The sequence below is a fragment of the Vanellus vanellus genome (assembly GCF_965231255.1).
Source record: "Vanellus vanellus genome assembly, chromosome: 22".
In the NCBI taxonomy this organism is placed as follows: Eukaryota; Metazoa; Chordata; class Aves; order Charadriiformes; family Charadriidae; genus Vanellus; species Vanellus vanellus.
This window is the reverse complement of record NC_138927.1, coordinates 4,592,650-4,607,761: the sequence shown is the minus strand read 5'-3', so window position 1 is coordinate 4,607,761 and position 15,112 is coordinate 4,592,650. Positions and strand designations below refer to the sequence as shown.

Here is a 15,112-nt window from a genome sequence, read left to right as displayed (position 1 = left end):
GGGGGACTGGTTTTTTTGGAAGGGGTGTTTTCATTCCTGGGCTCCAGGACCTGGTAGGAACCCAGGGGTGGTGATTACCCTGTCCCTGCCCTGCCCCAGCCCTCCTGTCTGTATCCATGGCTGGAGATGGAGCTTAGATGGACCTCTGGGTAGAACCAGTGTAGCTTCACTAATTGCTCTAGTGAGATTAATTACCCCTGGGATGTTTCTCAGTATCGGCTTTATAACTATGCATTAGCTCTGCACTTTTCTAGCACTCCGAGGGGCCTGCAGTAATGACAGCCTTGGATCTGGCACCACTTTCAGCTGCAGAAAGTGCCAAAGCCTCCAGGCAGCGTTAGAGACTGAGCTTCTGTCACACCAGCGGTCTTGTCCCTTCAGGGGACTTTGCCCTGAGCAGAGAGCAGCAGCGGAGACCAAGTGCCTGCCTCCCCTGAGCTGTGTGGGAGGCACAGCTGCAGTATACATCTGCCCTTCTGGCCTTTACAAAGCTTCACCCGGGGTATTTTTGTTGCACCTTTCCCGAGCCCCTCCCTCAGGGGCTTCAGTCTTGGGAGTGGTGTCGGTCAGTTGTGCTCAGGTGGAGAGTTCATTCCATTTATTCTTCCCACCGGTTTTGCAGCAGAAGAGGCCGGAGAGGGCAGTGGCTGAACAGGCAGGGATTCCTTTTGTCTTTCAAGGCTCAGAAAAACAGGCTTGGCAAAACAGGCTCGGCAGCGGTTCTGCGGGACCAGGGCAGCCCCTCTGCCTCCTGCAGTGCCGATGTTGGGAGTTCCAAGGGGCAGCGTCACACCTTTGATCCTGCAGCCGCAGAGCTGCCTGGCAGAGACCGTGCCAGCAACAGTTCTGCATGCAAGCAGGGCCCGTGGCCAGCCCGGGCTCGCAGGAGGCCTCGGAGATCCCTGGAAGTACTTCGGTTTTCCCCTCGTGAAAGGCCGGGCTCTCGCAGCCCTGCCCGGAGCCGCCCCTGGGCAGTCTGGGGGTCCCGTGGGGACTCCACTGTGTCCCTATTAACTGCGCACCTGCCTAATTGATCTCTGGCTGCCGGGGGTGGGCTCCGGACAGAAGCTCTTGCCTGAGACTTATCAGTACGTGCCAAGCTTTTTTGTCTCCTATTTGTAAACTTTTTTTCCGATAGGTTTGTGGTACCTCGGGGTGGGGTGGGAGGAGGAGGAGCTGCTTCTCCCCACCTCCTGTGCTTCGTGACGCTCTGGTCTGAAACCCACGGCGGGTCAGAGCCGATGTCCGCCAGCGAGGCTCCGGGGGGGAGCGGTCGTGCGCGGTTCGGTGCCGGTCGGCGGGAGGGGCCGTCGGGCCCTGGCTGTAGCTGCGCTTGTTAAACCCATCCCACCACCCTCGGCCTCCTGCAGTCATTGCCTCCTCCGGGGCGGGCGGGGGTGGGGGGCGGCCGGGCCGGGTTTGGGGGAGCGGGGAGAGGGGCGGCTGGGGGCGAGCAGGGGGCGGCCGGTCCCTGGCAGCGGGGCCCCGGTCGCCGTTACACCCCTCCGCCGCGGTAACGGCGCATGCGCGGGTGGCGCCGGAAGTGTGGGGGCGGGTTCTACTTCCGGGTGATGGCGGCGGAGGGGCAGGGAGAGGGGCTGAGCTGCGCCGCCGCCCCTCAGGTACCGGCGGGGCCCCGGGACGGAGGGAGCGGGGCGGGCACCGGCTGAGGGATGGGAGGTCGCTGCTGCCCCCGGCGGGGGGGAGGGAAGGCTCGGGCCGTCCCCGGGGAGCTCCGTGTGGGTCGGCGCGGCGGGAGCCCCGGGCAGGGCCCGCAGCGGGTCACTTCTGTCTTCCAGTGAGAAGCGCCGGCGCGGCGGGGAGCGGGGTAAGATGAGCCCGGTCCGCGCCCGCGGGAGCCGTAGCACCCAGCGCTGAGACCGCCCCGGCGGCCGCCGCCAGAGCCGGAGATGGCAGCGGAGTCCGTAAGTGGAACGCCGCCCGGAACACCGCCCAGCCGGCGGGCACCCGGGCCCCTTCCAACCCCCCGGGCCCCTTTCCCTACTCCCGGCCCCTTCCTCCCCCGTGGCCGGTAGCCAGAGAGGCCATGACAGCAGTCAGTGCACTCCCAGCTTGGAGATTCAGTTTTAAAACACACATCAGGAGTTTTAAATCTAACTGCATAAGACCAATGTTCAGGCATTGTGTCCATAACAAGCTCCAGTGATAAATACGTTAGTGGATTTGTTGGTGGACTGAGTGAAATAACCTGTTTGGATTCCAGTTTGTCGTTGTGGTATTTGTTGTCCGGTCTTGTGCTGCATCCTGTCACGAGAGCCTGTGACGGCTGTAAAACTGGCAGAGGGGAACACAGTCAAAGGACAGAACTTCACCCCTTGAATCTGTTTTAAAAATATCCAGAGATCACTAAAACATTTGCTCCTTCTGAAAACACCCTCCAAGGCTGTTCTCATCAGCCCTCAGTTGGGATAGGCGTTGCATACACTGTCACTTTGCCATCATACAGAAGATGTTCATAGGATTATCAGTATTGCTTGTATTAAAGATCATGTGAAAGTGAGAGTGTTCCTGCAAGTGAGACTTTCTTCTGATCTAATTTTTCTTCTGGGCCCCTCATGTGATGCTGTTTTCCTCCTTTTAGCATGTTTTCATTTGGAGCTCAGCATCTGTTACTGAGTGCTTTTAGTCTTCAGTTCTGAAAATACTACAGCCTTGTTTAAAATGCCCCTTAGTAACTGGCTGATTTTAACGTGTCTTCAGCTGAAACACCATTTTATGGAATGAGGACCTTAGTTATTAGCAGGTTCCCAATTAAAAGTATCAGTCGACAAAAAGTCAGAGATCAGAGCTCTTGAGTAGATTGTATGGGACAATTTCCAACTAAGTAAATTTTAAGAAGGACAACTGATATGAAATATTAATTATATCACATGGTTTCTTGTAGACAATCCCCATCTGGCAGAACAAACCCCATGGTTCAGCACGCAGCGTTGTCAGGAGAATTGGGTCAAACCTCCCTTTAAAACCCTGTCCCAGAGCAACCTTTGAGGTAAGTGGACTCATAAGGGGTTTGGTGATGGTGTATAGGAAGCTGCTGCTCTAGAGCACGGCAAGACACTGTCACAAGCTGCTTCAACACGGGCAAGTGTAGGGTACTGCATCTGGGGAGGAATAACCCCATGCATCAGTACAGGTTGGGGGCTGATCTGCTGGAGAGCAGCTCTGTGGAGAGGGACCTGGGAGTCCTGGGGGACAACAGGATGCCCATGAGCCAGCAATGTGCCCTGGTGGCCAAAAAGGCTGATGGCATCCTGGGGGGCATCAAGCAGAGTGTGGCCAGCAGGTTGAGGGAGGTCATCCTCCCCCTCTACTATGCCCTGGTGAGGCCACATCTGGAGCATTGTGTCCAGTTCTGGCCTCTCCAGATCAAGAAGGACAGGGAACTGCTGGAGAGGATCCAGCAAAGGGCTACAAAGATGATGAGGGGACTGGAGCATCTCTCTTACGAGGAAAGACTGAGGCACTTGCGTCTTTTTAGTCTAGAGGAAAGAAGACTGAGGGGGGATCTTATTAATGCTTATCAATATTTAGAAGGAGGGTGACAGGCGGATGGGAACCATCTTTGTTCAGTGGTGCCCAGTGACAGGACAAGAGGGAACGGGCACAAACTTGACCGTAGGAAGTTCCATCTCAACACGAGGAGGGACTTCTTTCCTGTGAGTGTGGCAGAGCACTGGCACAGGCTGCCCAGAGAGGTGAGGGAGTCTCCCACTCTGGAGCCATTCCAAACCTGCCTGGACACACGCCGTCCTGTGCCACTGCTGTAGGTGCCCCTGCTCTGGCAGGGGGTTGGACTGGATGAGCTCCAGAGGTCCCTTCCAACCCTGGCCAGTCTGGGATTCTGTGATTCTGTCAGCCGCATCTGTCTGCAGAGTTGTATTCACAAAACTCATGTAGCAGTATAGTAAGATGGGTTCTTTTAATTCTTTGCTTTTGAAATTCTGTTCTTGTAAATAAGTCATTGGCAACTTGAGGAAAATACCTCCTCGAGTAGTGTCCGTGGGCTGGGTTAGCAAGCTAGAGGAGACAGAAACAAGGAGTTGCAGAACCAGTGCTTCATTGTACGACCTCCAGCAAGCCACATGCCCTCTGGGCCTGTAAAACAGTAAAACAGGGTTTATGGAAACGCTTACGTCACTGTTTAAGTTCAAGGGCAGCGCTGGGACTTGCAGCGGCAAAGTGTTGCACGTGGCCTTGGCAGCGGGCTAAGCTGTATCAAGTGTCCCTTTGCTGCCTTGCTGCTCAGTTTCACAGAGCACAGCAACGCACCCAAAAACACGTGCAGAAGCCAACAGATGGAAGCACTACATTTCCATAAGCCCAATGGTGTTGATGTCACACATCTGACAGATGCAGCTGCTGACCTGGTGTGGAGGAGAAGGGCTCTGACAGCCTGTGCAGCGCATCTGGGGCAGCTTCAGCGGACAGGACCACCATCTCCTTAATGTAACTTTCTTCTCTTAGGTTCTACCAAATGTTTCAGATCTCTATTTAAATGATGTCCCTCCAGTCCCCACCTTGGCAGATATTGTGTGGATAGCAGCAGATGATGAAGAAACATATGCCAGAGTCAGGTTGGTTTCCTCTTTGTGTCTGCTGCTCCTTATTTTTATCCGCTGGTTTATTTCGCTCAGCATAGGCCAGACATTGATCAAACACTCACAACTTCCAGTCCTCAAGGTCTGATCTGGTGCCACTTGAAGGACATTTTTCCCAAGAGCCAGGAGAAAAAAAAAATGGACAAAGGACCCTGGGAGGAATTCCTGTAGGAAATGCTAAGAGCCTGTGCCATACCTTATTGTACTCACTGAAAGATGTGTGCAGAGAGACCTCCCCCCCCCCGGATCCATGGTATTTTTTGGTTAGAAAGTTGAAGAGTTGAGTTCTCCTGGGATTGAAATGCTCTGTCCCCAGGAGTTTGGTTCTGGGCAGTTTAACTTTTGTCCTTAAAGCAGGGCAATATTAATAGGTATCTTGTGAAAGATAAATTGGACTTTGAAATGAGAGGCAAAAGTTAACGGGTCAGTGACGTTTCCCACGTGTATCCAGTGCGCATGGAGACACAGAGAAATGACTTGCAACCATGCGAGCATGCCCAAGCTTTTGCCCCTGTGTCCTCTCACCACGTCTTGTGCCGTTGGGTCATGATTTCTGTGACAGACTTTCTGTTCCTTGTAACGCAGAGAGAGCACATACAGTGGCACAGCATAGATTTAGTGGTGCAGAGGCTTCATTTGTTGGGTTGAAGTTGTCTGCTGTCCTGAGGTGGAGGCAGAGTGGTGCCGAGCTTTGTTGTCACAGAGGGGTCTGGGCCTTGTAAATGACAAACAGGTTTTTGTCCTGTAGAAGTGACACTCGCCCGCTGAAGCACAAGTGGAAGCCGAGTCCCTTCACTGTTATACAGCGAAATGCTTCAGTCCCCAACCTGAGGAAGCAGGAGGAGAAGCTGCTCGCCTTGAAGAAACCTGGTTTACCAGCACTGAGCCGAACAACAGAGCTCCAGGATGAGCTGAGTCACCTTCGGAGTCAGATAGCTAAAATAGTCGCTGCAGAGTCAGGTAGGAATATTATGAGCTTTTTGTTGTTGAATGAGAAGGGCTGGGTTAGCGAACCGTGTTATTTCTTCCCTACAAACCAGACTTGGGTGTTGTTTTTCCAGCTGAGCTGTGGCTCCCATTGGTGGGATGCAGTCTTTGGTGTCAGCTCAGTGCTGGTTCTGTACTTAGATGTTTACATCTGTTTCATTGGAGGATTCCAGCTTGTTTTTAAGAAATGCCACATGCTGCTTTGTGACTGCATTTGATCTAGAGGCCGGCTCATCTCAAGCACCTTGCTTCATGAAAACATTGGTGTATTCTTGCCATTCCTGCTCCAAATCGGCCCTGAGCGCAAGGGTTATGTATTGATTTGGGTAGGAGTGACATGTAGGTCTTTTGTTTCTGTTGTGAAAATGACAGTGCCGTTTCTGTAGCAAATGAGGTATTTGGGGAAAAGCCTAGCTGAACTGCTTCGTTTATGTCCTTTAGTAAATCTGTAAGCCGTGTTTTAGCTGCAAAGCGGAAACATGAGGAAAGACTTGTTCTCTTCCTTGCATGGCTTTTCCTGTATACTCAGCTCTGAAAATACGGAGATATTTGGTAGGATCCAAATTTCAGGGGTTCTACAAGTCTTGTTAAAACCAATTGCCAGTTTAGAGTGCGGAAACTAGTAAGACAGAAATACCTTGATAACTATTTATGGAGTACTCAGAAGGCAGAGTTGTTGATCTCCTAACTCAAAAAACATTGAACAGTTTTGCAAAGTAAAGGAATTTAGTCCTTCTTGAAGACAGTTTTTCTTAAAAGCTGCATTTCTTTTATGCAGAATACTTTTGCCAATAATTAAGGCAACAGCTGTGTTATGGCTGCTTTCCAGAGGAAAAGAAGGACCTATAATTATTCCCACTACTTTAAAAAAAAAAAAAAAAAAAAAAAAAAACCAAACAGGATTGTGCCACACTTGAAATTATATCAGGCGGGTTAGTTCCTGTTTATGATGGGTAATAGTGGCTGATAGAACTGTCCTCATCCTATATCTGAAAGCAAATATTTTTTTTCATTCCCAGATTGCTCCTTTGCGCTGCACTGTGTAGTGTGTGCACGAGGCCAAATCTCTGGTGATCTGCAAAAGATGACGTGGTTGTCTGATTATTGTAGCCCCAAGGGACCTGTAGCTTTAATGACTGATTATGTTAGATTCAGCCATCCAGGAGCCATAAATGCATTTGAACATGAAGCAGAGTTGTGGTGTTTGATTTAGTTGAAATGCTGGTTTCTACATGGGAGACTTGGGGTTCTTTTTCAGTTCTGTGATGATCAATGGACTCGTAAGAATCTATTTGATATCAATAGTGTAAATATATATACCATCACGTGAGAATATATATATTTTTTGGCATGTGAAGTTGTATTTAGACAAGATATTTGTTCACTTCCGTGGTAAAGGGCTGTTGTGAGATAATGCGCGTGCTGGTGTTTTGTGTCGTCTTTGGTGCTGTCACAGTACACAGGATCCCATGTGCCACTCTCGCAGCAGCATGGTAAAGCGAAGCCTCTCTGGGGGTGAGGGAGCCACGTTGCCCTCAACTCTGCAGGGAATAAGCATAAAACAAGGCATCAGAGAGGCTGCGTGTGTCTTTCTTCTTTATGCAGCATGAGAGGAACAACCGAATTGGAGTAAAGAACAGGGGAAATTCTGTGATTATTTTTTTTTTTTCCCTTCTAAGTGCTGTCTTAGCTCTGCAGTTGCTTAAGCTGTGTGCTGGAAAAGTCCACTTTAATTCAAGGAGAGTAATAACGAGGAAAATTAGAGATCCAGATGGGAGAAAAATGATTTAATCATTTAATACCTTTTTCTCTCTCTCTCTACTCAGCAGCGTGCCTGGTTGTTATCAGCTGGCATTTGAGAACAGTCCGTATTGACTTCACGTCCTCTAAGTCAATAACAGGGAGCTGTGATTTAGGGCTGAGCTGTGGCTCAGTAATCTGATGAAGGAGATAACTATTTAGCAGGCTTATTTTGGAAAGATCGATGTCAAAAAAGAAATAGTGTGCAATCTGCTTTATTATATACTGTTAGAGAAATCTCTTAATTGGAAATTGATAACTATCTACAAGTTTACTCTTGAGGCCAAGGGCATTAGTGCTTTCAGGTACAGTTTGTTTTCAATACAGGAGGTTCTCTCAAGGAGATGTGCACTAAGCATTTTTCTGGGTTTGTAGTTGTTTTCCCTTAGCGTTTTACCCTGGAAATATGTAACTCGTTTTCACTTAATAACTCAGAATTTATATAGCTGTTCTTCCCCTCACTGCATTTTAAAGCATGAACAAATAAATCCCATGTGGCCTGTGGAATAGGTGGATGCTATTCTCACTGTACAGATGGCAATGGAAAGCAAAACGGGTCAGAAAGCCTTCAGTCACACAGCGAATTGCTGGGACGGTCTAGTGTAAAACGCTGGAGCTCCTAAACCAGCTCCGGATTCTCACCAGGCGTAGTGGTTATGGGGGAAAGAGTCCGAAAGGAAAAGAAAGGCAAACAGTTCTCAAGGCGATGAAGAAAAAGAGAAGAGTTAAGACAATTAAGACTGACATTCTGACACAGGCTCCCTCTGTGGCCCTGAGCAGCAGCTAAATCTCTGTTCCTCTATTTCTTATCTGTAAAAATGGAAAAAGTAAACATTGCCTGACTGCTGCAGGGACGGGGCGCAGTGTGTGAGCTGGAGGGGTGATACAGTGACGGGCATGATAGGAATAGAGATACGTTAGGGGATTGGTGGGATAAAAGGTACTGGAGAAGGTCTTGTGTTGCAACATGGCGTCATAGGAAGCAGAGTGGACGTGGAGAGTAGCAGAATGTGATAAATTTGTTTTCTTAGAGCATGGGGGAGGGTGGTTGACGATGCCTCTTGATTTAGATTCTGTTGGTTTTGGGGAAAAAAATATCTACATGGTTTGGTATTAGCTTATCTATCCACCTATATTGTTTTCTTTTTCAGCTTCTGCTTCATTAACACCAGATTTACTATCTCCAGGAAGTTCAAATGCATCTTCTCCTTTACCTTGTTTCGGACCCTCTTTCCAATCTACAACTTCCTTTGTCATTAGCGATATCACAGAGGAGGAGGCAGAACTCGAAAGCCCCGACCTCCCATCGGTCTCCATGCTTTGTTCTACAACCTCCGAGTGTTGTAAACCAGAACCAAAGGATCCTGACGAGGAAGATTCCGTGTCTCTTTCAAAGGCCAGCAGTTTTGCAGACATGATGGGCATTCTTAAAGACATTCATAGGATGAAGCAGAGCAAAGACTTGTAAGTACTTCCTGAACTCTCTTGATTTTATATCTTTTTGTTGGTGGTGGTCAAATCATTGTGGACACTGGACATTGCATTCACTGCTTGTTGATGCTGCTGTTGATGCTGCTCTATATTCACGATTCACAGGGAGGAAATACCTGTTGGTAGCAGAACTTGCTAACCATTAATGTTTCTGGGTTTGTTTTTTTAATGATGGCTTACCTGCCTGGGTAGAAAGCAATGGAAGGGCACTTAAACCAATTAGCACTGTGTTTGGCTGCTTCAACTTGTTCACCTGAAAAAAAGCTTGTCTTTGCCCAGATGAAAACCAGAACCATGTGTATTGGCAACTGTCAGTGGGGGCCGCTCTGCTTGCAGTGGTTCCAGGTGCTCAGACCATCCTGCAGCCCCAGGCAGTTGGGAAGCTCAGCACCTTTTCCATGTGGCACATGCAGGAATTAACGCACGGAACTTTTCAGCTTCTCAGCTTTTGCCTCTGGCCCAGCTCTGAGCGTGGGCAGCATGAGTTTTCACTTGTCTCTTGATGAGTTTACACATTGATCATGAGAGCGCGTCAAGCTGCTGACATGCCAGCTGCTGCATGGCTGAGACGGGATTCTGCCCCGCTGATAAAGTAGTTTCTTTCCTGTTAGCTGTGCTGCCTTTGTCTCACCTGTGAAATCACAGTGATGAAATTCAGTTTCCACGTTTTTCAGCCCGAAGATCTATCCAGCCATTATGTTGCGCGAGTAAGATTCTGGGCCAAAAATAACATGTTGCATGATGGCTGTTCACAATTTCTGTGCCTAATTCAGTTTAAAAGAAATTAAATTCTCGGCACTGAAAAAATTATATAGTCAAATGAGAGAAATATGTTCAGCTTGCATGCAAAACGTCAGTATGGTATTACACATCCATAATTCACACTGTACCCTTTTGCTCTTGTTTTCCTAAGCGTTAAATATTACTGAAAGCTTAAACGCTCACTTGCTATATATAAATGCCTATAACCTTTCTGGAGGGTGAGTAGAATTCATGGACCACAGATGAATTGCTCCTCTTCTTTCTTTCTGTCTGTTGCAAAGCAATGCTTTGGGCATCCAAAAATAATTCTGAATTATTAGTCAAAGGGAGAGAGAATTCTCAAGACAAACACCTGCAGTTGTGTGCGACTCGGCCACATTGGCTCAAGAGAGGTTTGGGTTGGGCTTTAGGTGACTTACCTGTGCCATGCTCATGGTCGTTCAGGGGCTCTGTTAAATCCGGAAAAAGCTCGCAGATGCTTCATGTTGTGACATGTAATGTTTTAACTTTATCAGAAACACGTGTACCTGTAGGACTAAGCATTCACATGTAACAATGTAATTATCAATCTTCTAATTAGTGCAGACTGGTATGTCAGCCAACTATGGAAGCAGACTCTTCAGGAAAGAAAACTGCCACCATCTGTGCCAGATGAAGACAGGGAAACATGCATTATTTGGGGGGGAAAAACCAAACTTGTACAAATAGAGATTATGGTAGGGAGATCTGAGGCATTTCTTATCCATGCCTGGCTATGCCAGCAAGGCTCCTGCCAGCCCCGGAATCGCGAGGAGCCGGGTGCTGACTGGGGGGAGGCTGTTTGCGAAGCCTTTGAGGAGGGCTGGAGCAAGTCCATGAGGCAGAAACGAAAATGTGACATGTATGTATGAGTGTTTGTTAGCCACAGCCCGGTTCGTGTGCTGGGCCCTTAGCAGGTGTTATGCTGAAGCTGGGATAATCCGCTGTCCGTGTTACCCTTCTGCATGTGGCAGTTGTGGGGCACGTGAGTGTGTCTTCAGCAGCCGTGTAGCTGATCCTGCGTGAAAAGCAGCATGTAGGTGACGGGGAACATTGCAATATAATGGATCACAATTTGACTTCAATTTCCTCGACAGAATGTATGAGAACAGCTAACAGTATGTGACGGCGTTTGATCTTGCTGTTACCGTGGGCGAGAAGCTGTGTGCGTGAGGGGGAGGGAGAGGTGGCTTGTGCACAAGGGCGGGATTTACCAACAGCGCTGATCTTAATGTTACAGGGGATGGGGGAGAGCAAGGATTTTGTACTGTGGAACACTTGGGGGAAGGGGATGGCTGCCAAACCCCTCCTCACTGGGGTGCAGTGGGCAAAGGAACTGAATCACCGGGACCCCTTTCTCCCCTTGCGACAGCGTGACTGATGAGCTGGGTCACCCTCGCAGCTGCTGCTGCCGCTGCTGCTTGCGTCAAGGCCGGTAACACTTTAATAGAAAAGCTGAAGACCGTTTCTTGCTGGGGCTTAACTCTTTTCCTCTCATCTGTTTCTTTGTCTCAGCCTCCTACATGCAACAGTGACATTTTAGGATACGGTTATTACGGCTTAATTAAAGCTGTTTGAAGAATCACAGGTAGTTGAAAAATTCCATTAAATAAATTACTGGTGTTCATTACTTGATGAGCTTTCATTCCTAGACACAATCCTCCAGTGTCCGTGCAGTTTTATGAGCAGCCCCACACTTCTACCGCTGTGCTCACTGTGCGGACATGCTGTTAGGTTATGCCGAGTGGATTTGCTGGTGTAGCTATGCAGTGCTGGTAACACTTAAAAGGATCATGTACTCTTTAAGTGGATGAAGGTACCAAATGGTGCTTAACGAGATAACTACATAGATGCTTCTCTGATGCTCCTATTTAGGACTTGGTGCTTAAAACACAACCTTGGAAGCTTCAGGAATGAGTGAGAATCGCTTGCAGAAATGTGCGTGTTTCAACAGATGTGAACTAGAGCCTGTGGCAGTGTCTGTGGTGCCGCCTGCGCGGGCAGTGGCTGAGTGGTGTGCCTGCTGAGCCGCGCGCTTGGCCGGGGGGGAGACGGGTAGCGTGAGGAGCTGCTCGGACTGTGAGTACACTTTTATTTGTAAGTACTACTGGTACGGGGCTGAACAACTTAATCTGTCCACGGTTATTTCCTTGGCCCCTCAAGCGGCTGTAAAGGGCTGAGACACTGAAGGTGAATGCTGGTGCTTTGTGGTCTGCTGCTGGTTGTGCCTCGCTGTAGGACTTTGTACTGTTTGGTAGGAGAGGTTCCTTTTCTCACCCCGGTGTGGGTTATCTGTCTCTTCACTCATCCTGGGAGAGCTTTGCCTTGTGATCGGCACAGCTTGAGGCTGTGCCAGTGCTGTTCCTCCTCACTGCTGTCAGTGTCACCTCCTCCTCTGGCTGCCTCGGTTTTCCCCGTCCCTCTTCAGAGGCAGCTGACGGACACGTGGGTAACTGAATTCTCAGGTTCGCCTGTGTGGAAGGAACAGTCTGGGGAGGGCTCCAGACCCTCTACTCTGAGCTTCCTCTGCACCCTTTTCTGAAGGAACAGTTCTATCCGGCTGAAATCAAAGGCATGATTCTGGCTACAAAATCATCTTTTAAATAGTGATGCATTTATGCAACTGTAAATTAAGAACTTGTATCAGACAAATCTGACATAGCGCTAAGGGTTACCCGTGAGCAGCTCGATGGCATCTTACACAGATTACTTAAAGCCTTCACTGTTAATTTGAGAACACGCCCCTCCTGAACACGTATAGATATACTTTGGGGGGATTTTTTCTTTTAGGAATTTTTAAAACACCCATAATGTTTTCTAACCAAGGGAGGACTTCAGCTATAAAAAAAAGTTAAGCTCTGAAATTATTATTGCAGGTTTTAAACAAAACCTTAGTGAGCAATTGGCAAGATCTGAGGGAAAAAAAAAATGGGTTTTAGCTTCTTGTAAAATAAGCTACTACTACAGTGAACTGCTCGTCTAACTTGTTGAAAGAGGCAGGGTGCTCTGGGAATAGAATGCTACAGAAAGACTCAAGCGCAGTAGCTAAGCAGAGGGAAACGTATACCAGCCCTCCTGTAAAATACCTGCAATTCCCTCTATTTAAATATAAAAGTATATACCCACTGTGTAGCAAAATTAATGAAAAATTAGTTCTAGGACTTCAACTCAAACACCACACCACTTGTAGATTTATATTGAGGGTATGTAGGCTGTAAATAGCTCGTGAAGTTTTATTTTACTTACCTGTTATTGACACAGTTGAATAAAAATTACGAAGAGCTTTGGTGCTGAGATTTTCAGGATGCCCCTTGATCCACAAACTGAGCTCCGGGTTTTCTAAAGCCAACACGAAAGGTCTGAATTTTCAGCTACTTTTTGTTGTTTTGTGGTGTTCTTGCACCTCTTCCACTTGCGACAAAAAAACGATGATAAAGGCTGGAGAAAAATACTTTGAGGACTCTAAGCAGAGCTGTAAGCTGTCAGCTCTGGCACATCTCTTTACTCGTTTGCTGTGCTTTTGTCTTCCATGTAGAAACCGAACTTCAGTGAAGGAAGACGACCCTGCTGTTCTTATCGCAGAAGTTCTGAGAAGAAAATTTGCCCTAAAGGATGAAGATCTGGCCATGAAGGAGAAATGATGTTACTGTCATTAAACTCTGTAAGCAAAAGTGTTATGCTCCCAAAATTTTCTCCACAGTAGCTGCCTTCCTAAGGATTGAGCCTTTTGCCTCTTTTAATTAGAAATGGTTTCTGCACCGGACACTTACTTAGGAAAGACCCTATGGATTTGATGTGTTTTCCATGTATTGTTATATTTAAGAAAAAACTTTTTAAGAAGATGGAAATTCTTTTCCACCTGTATTTTGATGTTGATTATTGATAAGGATCTTCTGAAGAGTGCAATGAGTGTTGCTGGATGACGTTCTTTCTACCTATGATTTTCCTTAAGTTCAAATTAAGCATTAACTTATAAGGGCCTTGTTACAATATAACTAGTTACCATTTCCAGTGTAAACGGATGTCAAACATCCAGTTCTTTCTCTGTTCTGAGTATGGTACAGAGCTACTGAGAATAAGCTAATGAACGCTTGCACGTTTTCAGTGTTCGGGAGGCTGTTGAACCACAGTGGTAAAAGGCGTCTTCCCGCTAACTCTGCCTGACCCGATGGCAGTCGATGATCAAACCACTCCCTCACACCTGCGGGACGTTGGCTGGTTTTAGGATGCCCTTTGTCTTTCTCAACTCACAAATTATCCCCACAATTGCATGACAGAATGGCCTTAATTTCTTGCCAGTAATGTAATGTTTCATTAATAGTCCTTGTATTCAGATAATGTATTTTATTTAGCATTCAAAAGGTCTATTTATTGAACCACCAATGCTAAGAACCGAGCACCCACCACAGGAGCTGTCATCTGAGAAAAGGGAAGAAGGAACTTGGCATTGTCTGTGGCTACAGTTCTCACTAACTGAGAAGGAGGTTTCCTTCAGCTACACATTCTCTGCAATGTTCCTCATGGCTGTATTTAAAGTATGATTTTTTTCCTTTATATAAAATGGAGCCTTAATAAGACAGTGGTTGTCCTTGATATCATTAACACACAGGTGTTCACACATGTCAGCAGCAGTGCCTGTATCACTGAGAGGTTGAGGGGTGTGTGGAATTTCAGCTGCTGCAGCAGAGGTGTTGGCTGGTGGTGCTGCAGATGAATGTACTCAGATGCCAAAGATTCTCCTAATCCACCGGGGGCTCAGCCCTTGGAAAATTAAACCATCATCCCAAGCTTAAAAGTGAGAGAAGAGGCGCTTGTATTGTCTCTGGCCACCCAGTGGGTGAGAGCAGAAATACCCTTTACGACTTAATCAGCCTTATAGGGAGCTGCTACAGTTCTCCCCCCTCAGATGCACACCAAGAGCCCCTGGAGCATACAATCATTCTCCCTCTGTCCCAATAAGGCTCCACTGCGTAATGATTTGGTGGGAATACACCCGCCTAAGGAGAAGGCAGAGCTGTAACCCAGAGTCCCTGTTCCTGGGAACGTGCTCCATGTGCAGGCTGGATATAGGCGTGCATCAGAGCAGTTAACCTCTGGGCTATGGTGTAAATGCAGTTTGGTCTGTTGCACTGAAAGTAAAGATAGCTTAAATGGCAACACCTGCAGTGTTAGACATACTCAACACTTTATAAAAAAAAAAAGTAAAAAATTGGGCGGTTGCTGCTGACAAAGGAGGCTGTTGTTCTGGAGTGTGATCGTGGTCACAGATGGCCTCTGCTGCGCATGACCCCTGGGGTTTTTGAGCAGCTGGTCCCTGCCCTTCAGGGACGGATCCAGATACAATCTAAAGCACACCCATCCAAAATGCTGTGTATTCAAAGCAGGGGGTTATGTTGAACAAGCCCTACAAACAGTGTACAGGAAACACCGCCACT

At 47.8% G+C, this 15,112-nt stretch overlaps 1 protein-coding gene across 1 annotated transcript; it reads left to right on the top strand.

Moving 5' to 3' along the window:
* Nucleotides 1-1,549: 1,549 nt before the first annotated feature.
* Nucleotides 1,550-14,256, top strand: MTFR1L (mitochondrial fission regulator 1 like). The gene is made up of 7 exons (XM_082494244.1): nucleotides 1,550-1,622; nucleotides 1,800-1,925; nucleotides 2,906-3,010; nucleotides 4,486-4,595; nucleotides 5,368-5,579; nucleotides 8,558-8,870; nucleotides 13,213-14,256. The coding sequence occupies exons 2-7, from the start codon at nucleotides 1,911-1,913 to the stop codon at nucleotides 13,316-13,318; spliced, it is 861 nt and encodes a 286-aa protein (XP_082350370.1). The 5' UTR covers nucleotides 1,550-1,622; nucleotides 1,800-1,910; the 3' UTR covers nucleotides 13,319-14,256.
* The last annotated feature ends 856 nt before the right edge of the window (nucleotides 14,257-15,112 follow it).

Coding starts and splice junctions, on each gene's coding strand:
- MTFR1L (XM_082494244.1), top strand. Junction 3,011..4,485: donor GTCCCAGAGCAACCTTTGAG/GTAAGTGGACTC, acceptor TTCTTCTCTTAG/GTTCTACCAAATGTTTCAGA. Junction 4,596..5,367: donor GAAACATATGCCAGAGTCAG/GTTGGTTTCCTC, acceptor TTTGTCCTGTAG/AAGTGACACTCGCCCGCTGA.